The 18,086-nt window shown below is 44.4% G+C and overlaps 1 protein-coding gene across 5 annotated transcripts in view; it reads right to left on the bottom strand.

Annotated features, from left to right (window-relative positions):
* The window catches only part of PLD5 (phospholipase D family member 5), a 306,170-nt gene that overhangs the window by 107,467 nt on the left and 180,617 nt on the right, over positions 1-18,086 (bottom strand). For 4 of the 5 annotated variants that reach the window (XM_019549792.1, XM_019549793.1, XM_019549794.1 and 1 more), the window contains one exon: positions 11,650-11,764. In XM_019549792.1, the coding sequence (XP_019405337.1) occupies positions 11,650-11,764 (115 nt within the window). Of the gene's footprint in view, positions 1-11,649; positions 11,765-18,086 lie in introns of those variants that run through there. The other variant, XM_019549796.1, reaches the window with a different exon arrangement.

The following is an 18,086-nucleotide window of genomic DNA, read 5'->3' as shown; positions in this document are numbered from 1 at the left end:
ACTTTGGGTGTCTGACTGGTGCTTGAGTGTTTACCTAGTGCCTGGTGTGTGTGCACACGTGTGCATGCACTGTTTTTCTTTTCTCCCCCCCTCTGGAGTGACTGACTGACAGGGTTTATTCTTTGTAGGGTGGGTTCAGCTAATTGTGAGGTGCAGCTAAGCTAGGCAGTCTTATAAAAAGGCAGCCCCCAGTGAACAGGTAAACAGAGAGGGAGCTTGCCCAAGGAGGGACCCAGGGAGCAGGGGACTCTGTGTGTATGACTGTGCACAAGGACCAAAATGTGGGTGTTTGGTGTGTGGGCTTTTGTGGTGTGGTTTTCTTTTTCCTCCACACACCCTTTTTATGGAGGCTAGGTCAGCAGCTGTGACCTGCATGGGATGTGCCATATTTGTGTTCTCCCCAGTGGTCAAGACCACTTCATCTGTATGAAGTATAAGTTGGTGTCTGCCCTGGAAGCAAGGATTCAAAGGTTGAACGTATGGATAAACACAGGTATCCACACTGCACTGCATCAAAGAAAATGAAGATTACTTGGACACGAGTTATGAGAGGTTGGTCCTGGAGAGATGAAAGGGAAACGAGGAGTAGGGCAGCATGTGATTACTTGAAGAAAGAGGGGTCCCAGAATTGAACAGAAGTGGGCAGAAGTCTTCCACTACTGTAAAACACTCTGCAGTATAACAGCTGAGAGAAAGGCAGAGGAGAGGATATCTACAGGCATGATACAGAGGACTCAACAGTCTAGAGAGCAGGAAGTGCAGGGCCCCAGGCCCAGGGGCTCTAGAGCCACTGTATCAAGAAGGAAGAGAAGAGTGATGGTGTTTGGTGATTCTATTCTGTGGGGGACAGGGGAACCAATTTGTTCAGATTTGGGGTCCCAGGAGGTGTGGTGTTTGCCTGGAGTCTGAATTTAGGACACCTCAGAGAGACTGCCAGAACTCATTGATCTCTCAGGCCACTACCCTTTCCTGCTTCTCCATGTAGGCATCAGTGATACTGCCAGGAATGACACTAGATCATGGGTGACTACAAGGTTGTTGGCAGGAGGGTTAGGGAGCTTGGACCACAAGTGGTATTCTCATCCATCCCCACTGTGGAAGCCAAGGGCCCAGGCAGGGACCATTGTATCCTACAAATAAACATGTGGCTGTGATGGTAGTGTTGACATAAAGGCTTTGTATTCTTTGACAATGGGCAAATGTTCTGGAGAGGAGGACTGCTATAAAGAGGCATGATCCATCTGATGAGAACAAGAAAGAGCACCTTTGGGCATTGTCTGACCAACCTAGTAAGGAGGGCTCTAAACTATTTTCCAGGAGGATGTTGATCTAAACCCTCTAGCAACAGAGCAAACAATCCAGAGGGGAATGGACCAGAAGAAGCAAATCAACTCTGTGAAAGGGCAAGAGAGCCATAGGACAGCAAAAAGTGGTGCAAAAGAGAAATGAGTAGATTAAAAAGCAAATCTGTTGAAGTATGTGTATAAATGCAGGAAGTATGAAGAATAAATAAGATGAGCTGGAAGCTGCATCCTATGAAAAGAACTATGATCTGACAGGCATCACCAAGACTTGGTGGGACAGCTCTTTTGACTGGAATGTCAACATCAAGGGTTACATTTTGTTTCAGAAGGACAGGGTTGAGAGAAAAGGTGGTGGTGTCACCTTGTATGTCAAACACACACACATGCACACACACACACACACACACACACACGCATGCGCGCACACACACACACACACACACACACGTTCCCCGGTTCAGGAGGAAGAAGACATCAAAGCAGAATGCATTTGAGGGACAAGCTGAGTGATGAGATAGCAAAAGAGACAGTTGGAGACCTTTTGATGGGTCGTAGTGAAATCAAGACAGCAGGGCTAATGAACTTCATCCTGGGGTACAGAAGAAACTGGCAAAGGAGATCTTGGAACCCTTGGTAATCATCTCTGAAGTCATAGGAGACAGGCCAGGTACCAGAGGACTGGAAAAGGGCCAATATAATGCTCCTCTTTAAAAACAAAAACAAAACAAAACAAAAAACCCAAAAAAGGACCCGGGGAACTATAGGCTGGATTGCTTCACCTCGATTCCTGGGAAGTTATTGGAGCATATCCTAAGGAAGGTCATTTGCAAGCATCTAGAGGAGGAAAGGCTGATCATAACTAGTTAGCATGGGTCAACTAAGAACAAATCATATCAAACAGATTTGAAGAGAATCCTGTAGGTATAGTGTATCTGGACTTCAGTAGGGCTTTTGATAAGGTTCCATATGGCCTTCTCATAAACAAATCAGAGAAATGTGGGCTGGACAAAACTACAATAAGGTAGATAGACTGGCTCAATAGCCACAAGCAAAGTGTAATTATTAATGGATCCTTGTGAGACATGGTTCTTTGGGTAGGTGTAGTATCTTTTATTAAACCAACTAAATACTTAGAAAAATTGTTCTTTGCAAGCTTTCGGGCACAAACACCCTTCTTCAGACATAGGGAGATCTCACTGGTGCTTGACAAAGGGTGTTTGTGCCTGAAAGGTTGCAAAGAACAATTTTCCAACCATTCAGTTGGTCTGATAAAAAATATCACATATGCCCAAAGAACCTTGCCTACCTATGTCCTTAGATCAAAATGGCTACAACTGACAACCCTAAAGCATGGATCCTTGTTAGAATGGGAGAATGTTTCGAGTGGAGTCTGGCATCCTTTGTAGTGGGAGAGGACATGGCCCTTTTCCAGGGATCTTAGGAATCTTAGGTATATATTAACAACCTTTTACAGAAACAGGATGTTAGCTGCTGCTGTCTCCCTTATTTGTGGCTGGTTAGGGTGTTATGTCTTGTGTTGTATAAGGGTGGACTGTATAGTAAAGTATACTAATTGTATACTTTAACTAAGAGGTTAGATTATGGATTTGTAGAGGATGGTTTGGATAGAAATGATTCTGCATCAAGCAGAGAGTTGGACTATATGTTCTGGAGATCCAGCCCTACTTCTTGATGATTCTTCATCTCCCCCTAAGGAGAAGACAAAGAACTCAGAAAGAGATGTGAACTCAGGAAGGGACAAGCATTGGATATATTTAGTGCTTTATATTTCACAAGACAGCAAGGGATATTTGTTACAAGAAAATGCCGTCTGCTATGCAGTGTTTTTCCTTAGAAAAGACAGGAAATCAACAATAGATCAAATTACCTTTATGAATATGCACGTACAAATGAAGAGTCATGGGCCTTTTTTATGGATCATTTCTGACTGATTTCTAAGGGTGCAGATGGTCAGGGTATCCTGGAAGACCAGTCTAGTAATTGCTTTAGATATATTTGGCAGTGTAAAGTAGCAAAAAACCCATGAAATGTTCATCACAGAGAACAGATAAGGCAGCATCGGGAAATAAAGACAACTTTTTCTTTAGGAGACATACAAAAATATGTCTCCTATAGACATGATTTCCATTTGCTGTGCTTTTGTTAATAACATTAAAGTACTGAAGATTCCCATAATTTCATTATTAGCATATTTTTTCAATTACCTTCAATTTAACAGAAGCAGGACATGCAAGACATTCCTTATTCATACAAGATGCATTAATTTCAGGATTACATTAAAATGCCATATCTGATTATCTAATTCATAATGGCACACTAACCTATAGCCTTTCAAGAATGCAGACGTGATAATGATTTCTCTCACTTCATGGAGATAAAAATTAACCCTGACAGAGGTGAAAGATCTATATGATCATATTACCACATTTGAAAAACATCTGATTCCTAATCAAGAAAGTCTTATATGAAACTAGGGTGAATAAATAAACTAAAAATGGGAGAAGAAAACAAGGCAGTTTCAATAGGGGTAATGCTACAAAGCCAATTCGTGGAAAGGACAAAAAACCCTCTCATCCCTGATGTTACTCTTCATACCCACGTGCCATAGATTGCATCAGTCAAAACAGGGGGTGGCAATATAATACATACAGGGTATGACTACATGAGACACATTACTACACATTATCATAGTTTACTGTGCAGTAAGCGTATGTGTCTACACATGCACATGCTTACTATGCAGTAAAACACCTTAATTCCGATTTAAATTTGCTACCTCCACATGCAAGTAGCAAATTTAAGATGGATTAGTTACTGTACAGTAATGAATGTGGAGATGCAACCCAGGAGCAAGTTGTCTCCCACATCAGCCCTACCAGTAAAGGGCCAGGGCTCTGGGCTGGGAGCCTTTTTGCCCCAGGCCTGGGCTGCCTCTATGCCAGCCCCTCTCTCTGGTTTTAAAAGCCTGCAGACATTTTGAGCCCTGGGGCAAACAAACAAGGAGCCTGAGGGCAATCCAGGCCATGTGTGTGTCCTGGCAGGCCATGGACTATCCTCACCAGCCTACCTGCACCCCAGTGCCACTGCCTGCCTCTGCACTGCCAAATGGCAGCCTGGACAGCCGCGTCCAGGGCTGCAAGGTGCTGTAGTGTGCTGCAGGCTGCTCCAGCCCCAGGCCACACCTGTCAGCCCCCAGGCACATCTGCAGAGATCTTCTGGTATTGCCAGCTCCACCAGCCACAGTACTGCTCCAGAGCCTATGGGTGCTGTGAGGCACTGCCTCTGCCGTGTAGCTGCCTGTCCCATGCTGTGCCCCTGTGCTGGGCACTGCAGATAGCTGTCCAGGCCTGGCAGCTCAGGGACAGATGCGGGGGGCCCAGAGAGCCAGCATGGGACCCACAATGGCTTTCTCCTTGTCTGCAGCCCTGCCCATGCCCATGCCCTGCACCCAGGGCCCCAACTGGACCAAGGAGGGGACTGGCAACTTTATGGTGCTATGGGTGAAGCAGAAGTGCAGCAACAGTTTGAGCAGGGTGACCACTCCAGCATCCACATATACAAGGCACCATCAGGCTGGATGCGGAAGCGCCACCTCAAGGGCTGGATGCAGTCAGCACAGCAGTACTTCATAAAGGTGAAGGCCTTGCAAGCACAGTGGGTCACTGTGACCAATCATAATTGGTGGTCTGGCCATGTGGCAAGATCATGAGGCAACTGATGGCCATTCTTGCACCCCAGGACCCAGGCCGCAAACATGCTGTCTACAGCAGCATGGGTGGCTTACCTGAGCCCCCACCCTGGCCTGGCATCCCCAGTGAAATGTCACCAGGGGATGGCCCCTTGGGTGCCCAACAGCCCTTCCCGCCCAGCTCCCCAACTGCAGTTTTCACCAGCAGCTCGGGGAGCCCTGGCAGGTGCCCCAGTTCCTGCTCACCAGCTCTGCAGCCCCAGGGTCAGCCACAAGGTGTGACCAGCAATGACACTGCTGGCCACCAGCAGTGATAGCTGCTCCCTGGGAGGCATCACTGGCCAGGAACTTGCATGCCACACCCCACTGTCTGAGGTCACCTGCTGCAGCCACACACTGTTGCTGACAGGCAGGACCATTCCAAGCTACCAGCCATGCCAGCCCCAGACAGGTGGTAAGGCCCACACTGTGGGGAGAGCCCTCCCACCCTGGCCCCTGCCCTTGCCCCTGGGCCCTGTCCCCTCTCCCTGCCTTGTTTGGCTGCACTCCTCTGGTCCCAGGTTCCCCCCAACAGCATGCAGGAAGATGAGACACAGTTCAGGACTTTACTGAGCAGCCTATGCCCCTGCAGCTAGGCAGGCATTGGCCTCTCACACACCAAGGAACATGTTGATACTAGAAATGATATCATCCTTGGTAGCAGGGGGCAGGGATGTGTAGCACAGCCGCAGGTAGCTCTCCAGAAAGTGGTGGAGGTTGCAGGGCAGCCCAAGCTTGCCCCCCATGGCATTATAGCTCATGGTCCCAAACCAGGTGTGCAGGTACACTCAAGGTATTATGGGGATCATCATCAGCAGGGCATAGCGGGTCAGGCACCACTCAGTCCACACAAAAACCTCACTGCTTATTGCCTGGGGTAGGCAAAGCAAGAGCATGGTCTGGGCACAGCCCTGGCATGCTGGGGAGCTTGCCCCAGGGTGTGTCCTCAGAGAGACCCCCAGCAGGAAAGGTGGGTACATGGGCAGCTCCTCATCACAGCTGTCCAGGATCCATGCCCAGGTCAGAAGCCTGACCTGTCCTGCCCTGGAAATGGAGTGGGGGAAGCTGGCTGTCTGTGGCCAGCACCCAGCAGCTTGCTGGCTCCATGGGAGCATGCAGGGATGGGGGGCTTGACTGGCAGCTGCCTGACTCCAGGCTTGCGCAGCCAACTTTCCATGGTCCGTGGGCATTTGTGCATGCCCAATCCCTGACCTGAGGCCCTGGTAAAGAGTATCTTATCTCTGAAATGTTGCAAACTCAGACAAAAAGCTTCTTTCCCCATGGTTCTACAGGTCCTGCAGCTGGATGCTGGGGAGAGGCTACACTTGTAAGTGGGTACATGGCCTCAGTATCACCGATGCCTGCAGCTGGGGTGCTGTGGATGCACCAGCTCCATCAGACGTGCACAGTGGGCCACACCATCCTTCCGCAGGAGCTGGTAGCAGTGTCAGAAGAGTATGTGGAGGAGTCACAGGCCTGGCAGGAAGAGGATATCATTTTGAGCCTGGCAGTGCAGGCCACAGATGATGACCACTGGGTGATGGACACCGTTTTGGCCCTGGCAGTTGCCTTCATGTTGCCTGCTACCCAGCCCCTGACCCTAGCCTCACCTGTCCCCTGGCAGCTGCCTTCCACCTAGCAGTAGGTCCCCACCTAGGCCTGGGAGGAACTTCCCTGGTTCCGGCAGCCACCAGAAGCCCCTGGCCTGGTCTCTGCCCTAGGTCCACCACCATCCAGCCCCCTGCCTGGGCTCAGGCCTGCTGCTTGTCCCAGCTCCACATGGGTGCAGAGCTGGAGCTACCTGCAGTGGGACCAGGATCACACACCAGCCCTGCTGGGCCTGGAAAATGCTTAGCAGAGGGGGCAGCAGTGCAGGGGGTCTAGAGTGGGGAGTGCTGGAGGAGGTGGTCAGCCAGTGCCTCCCACATGCAGTGCCCTAGCCCCACTGTCAGGTGTGTGGCTTTCCTGGTGCTTGAGCATGGGGTGCTCCTGCTTCCAGGCATCCTTTGCCTACTGTGCCTCTTCCACTCAGGCCTCACAGAAAAGTTCCTACTGGGACTAATAGATATTATGCAACACATAGGCTGCAGCAATGACCCAAGGAAGATTTCCTCGGTGAACTTGAGGCTGGTGGTGAGGGTGCACCAGTGGCCCTTGAGGTGGCCTCCATTAGAGTGTGGGACCAGCCCAGGCAGTGGTTAAAGTAGGGCAGTGGGCTCCAGGTGGCCAGTATAGGACCACATCAATTAAGACAGGAGTGGGTAGAACGGGTCCCAGACGAGGAGGGGTGGGACCACAATGGTGCTCAGCTGCTGATCCAGCACTCCCGGCATGAAGAGTCTACCGACCATTCCCTGCAGACTGGAATTGTGAAAAATGTGGGCTTCATGGGTGCTGCCTGCCCAGCTGGCACTTACATGCATGAATGTGCCACAATGGTCCACAATGGCTTGCAGGACCATGGAGTGGAATCCCCTGTGGCTGGTCTCCATGGGGTTGGCACATGATGGGGCTGTTGGAGGTATCCGAGGGCATGGAACCCCATCACCACCACCACCATAGGATCACAGTGGGCCCCAGCACATTCTGGAGGGTGCCACACACCTCCAAGGTGCTCTTCCCAGCAGTGGCCTCGAACATGGTAAATAGATGTAAGCTGTACCAAAGGATGGCTGGCATGGTCAGCTTCATCAGGGTGAGGGACAGCCAGATATCTGCAAGAAGGGCTGGTCATATGCCAGTGTCCTGCTGCTCCAGTTTGGGCTAGAACTGCTGTAGGAGATCCCAGAAGATGGCATGGGTCAGCCAGAAAGCATTCAGCCACTGCTTATTGTCCTAGGTGTGCTGGATGACACGCAACCATCAGTTCTGGCTAACACAGTGAGCCCAGAGGTGGCAGAGCTAGAGGCCCAGGAGGGTGATAGCAGACCCCAGGATGGCATCCTGGAGCCCCTTGCTGGTGTCTCTGTTGGCTGCATCTGCACAGCAATAACGCTTGGACAGCATACTGCAGCCAGGGAGGCAGTCATTGTGCATAGGGAAGCCAGGTGGGGTGAGACGGCCATGGGTCAAGCAGCAGTCAGTATGGCAGGCCAGCAGGGCTAGTGCAGTGGCCAGCAGGAGCACAGGGTGCTGTTCATTGCTGCCAGGGGCAGAGGCTGGAGCAGCCATAGCACAGGGAGTCAGAGTGGCCAAGGAGAGAGCTGCCACATGCTGCCCCTGTGGTTAGCACACTGCTCCTGGGCAAGAAAGGGACCCCGACCAGAGAGTAGCATGCCGGGCTAGCTTTTAAAGAGGACTGCCAGGTGCTGGCAGCTGCAGACAGAGCCTGGAGCTCCCCTTGGTGGCGGCAAGGGTCCATTCTGCAGGAAACTTGGTGCAAAGAGCAGCAAATCTGGTCCCTAATCTCTGCATGTGTAGACATCTACCCAAAAGCACTTACTCTAGAGTAGTTTACACCAAAGTAGAGTAATTCAAATGCATGTGTAGATGCGCCCACATATTATCAGATACAATTGAATTGTTCGGGCTCCATGAGAATCTTTATAACAAAATTAATATATTAGATTACTTAAATGCACTGAATACTCAACAAGATTCTGTCCCAGATACTTGAGGGAGGCATAAAGAAAACCGAATGGAGTGGAGCCAGGGTTGGATCCAAGAGGGGTGCTTTTGTGCATGGTTGCTACCAGTTTCTACAATGCTGGTCATATACTGGTGGTTCCAGTTCCCTATGGCCCCAGATATCTATCTAAGTCCCTGGGAAGTCCAAGGCATGGCTGGAGCCCCAGCCTGGCATGGGACACCTGGTGGGGACAAAGCAGGGAGCAGGTGAGGAACCCATCTACTGCTGCCATTATCCCCAGCTGACCTACAGAGGAGGGGACCCAGGATTATTCCTGCTCTGCTCAGGCCAGGGGCTGTAAGGAGCAGCTGTGCAGGGCACTGGGTTTGCCAGTGATTACAGCAAGTAAATCTCTGCTCCCTTTCCCTCCACCACAGTTCCCTATTTCAGTGGTTGTTGCTGCAGGGAGAGGCTACACAGGGAGCTGTGCTTGTATGGTTCTCCTTCCAGCACCTGACCCTGAGCAGTGGGCAACACCTGAGATGACTAGGCAGAGAGCAGGAGTGCCTGGAATGGAAGACCCACTTGCTGTTACTGTCCCCAGCTAAGCCCTTGCAGCTACTCCCAGAAGCCTCCAGCTGAAGCAGAGTAGGAGCAGCCCTGGGACTTCCCTTGCCCCTGGGTCAGCCAGGGAAAGTGGCAGCAGCAGGCAGGCCTTATCTTCTTATGCCATTGGCAACCCCTGCTGGAGATGGGCAAGGGGGAATTGGAGGATAGCGGGTGCCTGTGCTGGGTGAGAGGAGGTGTCAAGAGCTGGGAGGAGGGCACAGGGGAATCATACCAGCTACGGGGACTCAAAAAAGTCCTTCACAGCTGCTGCCACAGTGCAACACTGCAGGGGGAGGAGTGGACTGAAATTATTCTTAAAGTGTTGGTGGCATCTCCCACACACCCTTTTTACATTCGTAGATCTGCCCATGACAGCAGTTATAAAATCCTTAGCCTTCGAAAAAAGCTTTCAGGCCCAGTGGAATTGCATGGTGTAAATAAATCACTACAAATGCAGTTCTTGCTATTGCTAAAGCATTTACTTGTTTGAAAGTGCTCAATCTCACCTTTAGTGAACAGCACAAGTATTGCCCTATGTCTCAAAGAGAAGAAACCACTAGAATATGGGGGGGAATTATGTCATTTGATCATCTTACTCTTCTACAGTATTGTGATAGCCCCATGCCAAAATTCAGTGGTTGAAACTCAAGCAAACTTATTTATAACCCCTGTCCCCTCCCCCGATCTAGAGACAGCTGCAGATCTTTTAGTTCATTGCCTAGAGTTTTACTCACAAGTATCACTGCTGGAGCAACACAAAGAATTATGTTCACACGTAATTATATCCTATAAAAGCTACTGTCAAAAACACCAATGTAAATGCAAACCTCACTTCTGTAACTGGCTGGCTGGAAGAAACATAGACCATTATAACCCAAAATAAATGACTTCACTCTCTCAGCTAATTTCACTGACTATGATGCATTACATACTCCTTTTGACAATATGTCTAAAGAGAAAACTCTCCTCTTTAAATACATGAGACTGATGTTGACAGATCCGGATTCCGTTTCCAAATGTATAATGATATTAACATAACCTTTGGACACACAGTGAAAATAAGCAAATGCCTGGCAAAGGGAAACTAGTATATGGCAAATTTGTGATTCATATTATATTGCAATTAGGCTTCAGAGTTAATCAAAAGGCAATTTCTTGAATGATCTGAGAATTTCATTAATATATCCCTTTTTATACACCTAGTTACCTATTATTTTCATTTGGAAAAAAAGTTATTTTTACTGCTCATCTTAAACATATAATATTGCTGTGCTTTTCTACTGATATGCTATTAACTGTTTCACTGTACTGATACGTCTTAACTTCTATTATTTACCCTGTAGATAGATATGCTTCAGAGATGATTGATATGATATATATATATATAATTGGTTTTTTTATTTAAAATTATACCCTAAGCTTAAAGTTAGTTATATCCTAAAAATTACAGTTCTGTCATAATTTTACACCATTATTCTAGTATGGTAATAAGTCATAAATAAAAAATCTTAGTTTTAATAATCTTGTTTACTTCATATATTGCTCTATAGTCAGTATAGTTTGTCTATAGGTTGTTTCTCACGAACAGCTAGTGAATTAATTCTGTTTGATCAGGAAGAGAGGAATAACCTTTCCTAAACTATAAAACTGATTGTGAAAGCAAAAAAAAAAATGTTGACAGAAGCCTCAGAACAAGATGTAGCACCTAAATCTAACTTTACTTTTTTAAAAAATATACTGAAAAGCTTTTAGACCAATAGTCTACTTTTCAGTTTCTAAAGTGCTTCAGCATTGTGATCAAGTGAATTACATATGCAAGAGAGATCTGTGACACATACATTGTGGTTAACAACAGCAACAACAACCACAGCAACAACAAAATCAAAAAACAAAACAGTCACAGGCACTGTCAATGTCACTACAGAACAGGTCACACCTTACCATCAATTGCTTGGGGAACAGCCACTTAAGTCAGTGGGAGTTTTGCACTGAAATTGATGGCAAGATTTTGCAACAACTTACGTCAATACCATTGACATGTTATTTTAGTTATTTTACTATTCCTCAAAAGAGAATACCTCTTCCCACAGCATGTAATAGCTGCATTTCAAGATGCATTTTCTACCATTAGCATGGTTCTGCTGACTTTAAATTCTAATCACATGGCCACCTTCTTACCACTTATACGCTGCCAGTATCTGTTTCAACTAAAATGACAGAGTTTTGGGAAATGAATGAAAACTCTGAGCCAAAATAAGCTGAAGAATTATAGGATGGGACTAGTAAACAAATAGCTCTAATTTTATAGTTTTATACATATTTCATATGTCTATGAACTAACAGGCTTTTAATCTAAAGAAAAGGAGAGTTAGAGTAACATAGCAGTCAATGGTATAATAACGTAAAGACCTTGGTCTTACCCTTTGTTTTCAAGTCGCTTAATACCTTTGAGTCGATGTGGTGTATATCGCTCATTAATTTTATCTCAATATTTCGAGATGCCAATTCTAACAATTTTTCAAAAAGCCGCTGACCCTGGGAAGAACATTAAAAGAGAGCAAGGTTCATAAGAAACAGAACTAGTCAAATTACATAGCAGAAATGTATATAAAAGCAAGAGATATTAAAGAGGAACTGGAGTAAACACGAGTTAGCTCAGAATTATTCTGAAACCTTTTCTACAGATTACTTCAAACAAGTAGATCATTTCTTAAGAACCTATGTTAAAGCCCAGATTTGCCCTTTAATTATTTCATATTAGTATCCATGGTATTGCACAGGTAAAACATATTTTACCTGAGAGAACGTTATATTCAGTTCTTCATGCTGTATTAATTTAGTTTTTAGTGTTTAATCACCTTCCTTGAAATAAAAAAGGAAAAAATGCTGTTATATTTATTTGGTACTAAAGGATTAAGGAAGCAGGACTGCTGTAGTAAAAGTACATCCATCTGGACAATGATCTATGTTTTAGCTGCCCTTTAATCTACACAGATAAATTAGTAAGGAAAATGATTATCTGAGTACACTGAACATGTCTTTAAATATTCATACCCTTATTTCAAGCCACATTTTAAATCTTAGCAAACAGAGAATCTCTCACTGAAGGGAGAATACATGTTAAATCTGGGCTTTCTAAATAAAAATCTATTGATTTTTCTGACAAAAAAAAATTTAAATGATTTTTTTTCATATATGCATAATTTAAAAAGCTGGAGAGACGTTAATTAACTTTTTTAAATACATCATCCTTAAACTGAGACCAAATATGAAATATTTCATTACAAAAAAGCTGATAGTCATATATATCTAAGATTAAGATTCCCAAATATAATGTCCAATTTACTGTTAACTATACTATGGTATGATAACAAAGAGGCTGTGTTTCCTTGCCTCTATCTAGCTCATTAACAAAAGGAGCTAACTGTGTTTTGACTTAGAAAATAAAATAAAATATATACAGAAGTAGTGGTTTAAGACAACTGACTAAGGTAGGGTCTATCTTCATGGTACTTTTTAACTGTGTGTAAGGTAAAATGAAACCTAAAAGGAAGACCAACTTCACCCAGCTTCGCGTCATGTTTTCACTCAGAGCCATTCTCTGGCTCATTAATGAAGATATTTAGCAAAGCAAGACCCAGGACAGACCCCTCAAAAACCCAGGGGTTGATACCTCCTTCATTTGATATGTCCACCCAACTAGACACCGAGCTCATTGAGCATGATAATCCAACCAATTGTGCATCGACCTTGCAATACTTTCGCCTAGTCTGCAATTACTTAGCTTACTAGTGAGAATGTCATGGGAGACTATGCCAAAAGCCTTGCTGAAGTCGAGATATATCACATTCACTTCTCTACATTCATGTACCCAATTCCTCATTTTGAAATAAGAAGAAATCGAGTGGGTCAATCATGACTTGTGCTTGATAAATCCATTCTGGTTGTTGTGATCAGTTTTTCTCCTCTAGGTGCTCAGAAACAGATTTTTGATGAAATGCTTTATTACCATGCCTGGTACTAAAATCAGATTAACTGGTCTGTAATTCCCAGGATCCTCCTTCCCTTTGTTAAAGATGGGCTCTATGCTTGTCTTTTTTCCAGTCATCTGGGACCTCACCTGACCTCCACAAATTCTCAGTGATGATAGCCAATGGTTCAGAAATTACCACAACCAATTTGTTCAGCATCCTACCATGCATCCCATTTGGCCCAGCCAACTTGAAAACATCCAGCTTCTCTAATACAGGGATGACCCCTCCTTATTATTCCCTATGGATTAAAGCCTTGATTAAATCCCCAGTCAAATCAATGGCTCTTTCCTTTGTTGTTAGCAGTGTGGAAGAGGCCCTTCTCCCTTAGTAGCTCTAACGACGGTGTCACAAGTTCACTTTCAACATTTGCAAATCTTCGTAATGTAGTGTTAGGAGATAACCTTCACCTGAAAGGAACAACTTGGCAATACTAGGAGGACACTTAACATGTGCTAAACTACTTGAACATGCGCCTGCATACATTTTAATTGCACTTAGGATATGATTACACATGACACTTAGTATGTTTTAACTCTGCTTACATTCCTGTCTAAACATTCAAGCAGGGAAGCAAGCACTAAGTGCCATTATACCATAGTAAAGGTAGGTCTTTTCTATGCTGAGTTGTTGTCAGACTGTTCTACAATCAAGGGTCTCTGGTGTGGTGGGGAAGAATGACAGTTCTCTCTCCTCCCTACCCCGCCACCTCCAGGCTCTCCCGCACACCCCAGAGTCTGGCTGATTCAAGGCTTCAGTGCAGTATAGGGTCTGGGACCAGCTCCTGTGCCATTCTGGTGTCACTCCCAGCCCCCACCACAAGCTGGAGCCTTAAACCAGCTCCTGTGAGGTATGGAGACTAGGACTGGCTCTCATGCCATGCTCATACACTGCATTGGATCTTTAAACCAGCTCAATGTAATCCCTGAGCTGAGACCAAATATGAGCTGATTTTTGGTTTCAGCCCTAGGCTCCCACCAGAGCTACATGCAGATGCAAGTGCTGTACTACAAGCTATACTTACATCTATATTTAGATCATAATAAGCATTAAAACATGAGTGCTCAGAAAACTTTCTAAGTGGTCTTAATTCTTACTAGGACATAAATATAACATATACTAAAGTGTAAAATGTATCAATACCCTTGGTAAGCATTAGGTTTAAAACGTACACCATCCTAAGGATGTTCAGATTGTACTTCTGGATCTTGACTGACTACTTCTGAAGCTTGGGACAAGCACACTTCTCTTCTGACACCCCTGAGCAACAGTTTTTACTTATATACCTAAAATGACCTAGTTTTTTGTTGGAACATATTGCTTGTGATCTTAAGTTGTAAAATATTGAGATTAATCCAATTAACAAAAACAATTAAATACATTTTAACTCAATTAATAGATTGCTAAATACAAACAAAAAATTGAAACAGTTGAGGTCATGGTGCCAACAAAGGGCATGCTACAGCTAGACAAAAACAGTCATATGGATACATTCTGAATAATAGTGCTAAAAACTGTTAGAGATGTACGACTGCATACCTACACTACTGGAAAGATTTTCCTGTGCTCTTGGCAGCCACTCAAATCTCCACACAGCCCTGGACATTAGACTCTTAAAACAACTGTAAAAACACTGAACTTCTATGTTTAAAAGCCTCTTACGTGCTGTAGTAGTAACTATGTAAAATATCACAAATATTTCCTTGATTGGTTAAACTATCTTGGCTTCTATTTATCCAAAATTGATTTGTAACCTAGTTTCTACACTTCATGACATGTTTATTTGCAATTTTACAGTTATTATTCTATAAAAAAAAAGACAGGACAGAAGGTCGGAAGAGTTTTGTCACTGCTGTCATCAGATTGGAAATGTTTCTGTCTAATAAGAGCCCTCATGCTGTCACTTAGTATTTTCTTTGAGACACATTATCAGGCTGCTGTGAGATCTTGTGACAGCATTCAAAAAAATCACTTCAGATGTAGCTTGTGACAATTAAAAAGAAATCAGGTACTATACCAAGCACTATGAACTTACATTATTATATATCCTATTTACGATTTATGATATTTATAATATTAGGATGTTTAGGATATCCTATCCTATTAAGGCAGATGTCTATCTTGATAATATTTTCTTGTATTTTACACAGTGCTGTTTCGAACAATCTGTTGACAACTGCAGTGTGGCATAACAGAGTGCGTTTCACATGAATACATTGTCATGCTCATAATAATTATGGCTCTGAATTCCTATATACCTAAAATATAAATCCCAATGATAGATGCCACAGCAAATGGGTGCATGATCAGAATAATTACTACTATAGAAAATAAAAGATTGCAAAGATGTTTGATAAATACTATTTGTCTGCTGTTATTATAAGCATAAACTTTTCATTAAAAAAACTGAGAACTTAGAAAAAGAACATTAAATGAATTAAAGAAGTATTCTACACTAAATTATTTTCCCTTCAGCAACTTAGGTGCCTCAAGTTTTGACAGCACCGACGGTTTTGTTTGTCTGAAAAGCAAAGAATATAACTCCTATTTATTTTTGTAAATGCATTGTGTTTAATGGCATTAATGTCTTAAAAACTTTTTCTACACCCAAGCTCATGAGTACATCTATAAAGTATCATTAAAAAATAACACATTGACAGCAGTTTGTAGCAAATAGAAAAAAAATACTAAGTATAGCTACTACCTCTTACTGTAAAATTAAGAAACTCAACAGCTCCATTCCTGATCTTCCAGGCAGGCTGGCAGATTTCATAGGCAAGGTGTAGGGCAGTATAGGGGGACACATGCCCCACCCCCCGCCAGCAAGCACTCCGGCTGGTAGGGGGGCACAGAGAGTGCTAGTGCAGCATCTCCTGGCTGCCATGTCTCTGCCCCTAAGAGCATGGTGCCAGCCCCCAGTGCCACCAGATTAGCCACATATCTCCACAGGGTCAAGTGGGTTAGGGATCCTCCTCTGGCAGGGCTGGATTGGGCCAGGTGGCTGTGGGTCAGGAATGAGGGGCCCTAGTTGTGATGGGGAGTTGTGGGTTGGGAGTGAGGGGCACCAGCATTGCCAGGCGCTGCAGGTCAGGAGTAAGGGGGCACTGACAGGACTGAGGGGGGCTGTGGCTTGGGAGTGAGGGGCAACAGCATGGGCAGTGGCAGGGGCAGGGAACCAGCATATCAGGGCTGTTCAGCACCACAAAGAAGCAGGGAAGGCAGCTGCAGCTGGACATGTGTACTAGTGACTGATGGGGGCAGGAGGAGGTCTTATTTTCCATTACAAGAAAAACAAAATCAAATGCCAAAATATATAAGTATTTAGCATTTATTTTATTATAATGATTGAGGCACTGGTCGGCCTCTTAACTGCTTTAAAATGGCAAATATAAAACATTGTGTTCAACTGGTACCTCTATATATAGTGTTTCGTTTTAATTGCAGAAAAACACAGATTTTGGGGGTTTAATCAGTGAATTTGTGGGGGGGAGGTCATCAGAGAATTTTGGATTTTTAAACAGAGAAAACTACAATCCCTACTGATGAGGGTCATCTCCATCAGAGATCATGTGGAGGTCTAGCTTTGACAGGGAAAGGAGAAGGGGAGGAATCTCTTCATTGCTGTACCTAGGCCCTAAGGACAAACACTCGCCATTCTGTGGTTTATAATTATGGATTTTTATCCCATTAGGTGGATTAGGTTTTGTGACCCTTTTGTTCCTCTGGGTTCTTTGCTTGTTTGTCTCTCCCAGTACTGTCGCCTTCCCCCGTGGCCCCTTCCTCTCCTTCCCTTCCTACCTTTTCTAGTCAAATCACTCATTCCACTTTATACACTACTCTATGCTTGCCTTTTCACAGCATCTGATAAAGTAAGCTCAAGTTCACAAAACCTATGTTTTCTATACAGAAAAAAACTGATTATTTCAGTTTTGGATAGTTCAAAGCATTGGATACTTGGATGCTATTGTCACTCTCCAGCCTTTGGTACGGATAATTCAAAATATTGCAACTTTGAAATCTGAAACTCTTTTCTGGTCCTTTTGACCATAAATCCATGAAAACTCATTTGTTTACTTTGAAATACAGTAATACTGTGTAGATAACACTGCAATGTTAGTCTGCAGAGATGGAGTTATTATGTGTTCTTTTCTAGCACACAGCCTTGTATGCCATGCATAGCATAGCATAGTCCCTGCCACTGCTCAATAATGTGTTGGTAATTTTACTTTGGCTGAACTGTATATATTGCTTTCAGTCATGTGTGGGTCAAGCAAGGGTGAGTATCATGGCAACCAAGAGGAAGTACAAGTTAACAATTCACATAAGTTGAAAGTGGATAAGAAAGTGAAATCCAAAACAAAAATTGCTAAAGAGCATTGTGTTCCTCTTTCTGCACTTTCAACCTATCTGAAGAATTGTGATTCAATAGAGAAGATGGGAGTGGAAGGACACAAAACCAGGATGAAGAAAAGAATCCAAGGGGCAAAGCATTCAAATTTAGAAACTGAACTATTTGAGTGGTTTTGTGATATGAGGGCAAATAATATCCCAATACCTGGGCTGCTAGTTAAAGAGAAAGCAGACAATATTGAGTTGAAGCTAGGAATCACCTTTCAGTGTTCTAATGCTTGGCTCCATCATGACAAGATAGTTTTGCTTTGTGTAAACAGCTAAGCCTCTTCCATTGATATTGTGGCTGCACAACATTGGTGTAAAATTGTGAAGCCAGTTCTGGACAAATACATGCCAAAGGACACAGTCACTGCTGATAAAACGGGACTTTTTTACAACCAACAGTCTGAAAGGGCACTGGCACTTAAAAGAGA

Source organism: Crocodylus porosus, unplaced genomic scaffold (genome assembly GCF_001723895.1).
Source record: "Crocodylus porosus isolate Cpor-Errol unplaced genomic scaffold, CroPor_comp1, whole genome shotgun sequence".
In the NCBI taxonomy this organism is placed as follows: Eukaryota; Metazoa; Chordata; order Crocodylia; family Crocodylidae; genus Crocodylus; species Crocodylus porosus.
Note: the sequence above shows the minus strand (reverse complement) of the source record. Positions and strands in the feature narration are given on the sequence as shown.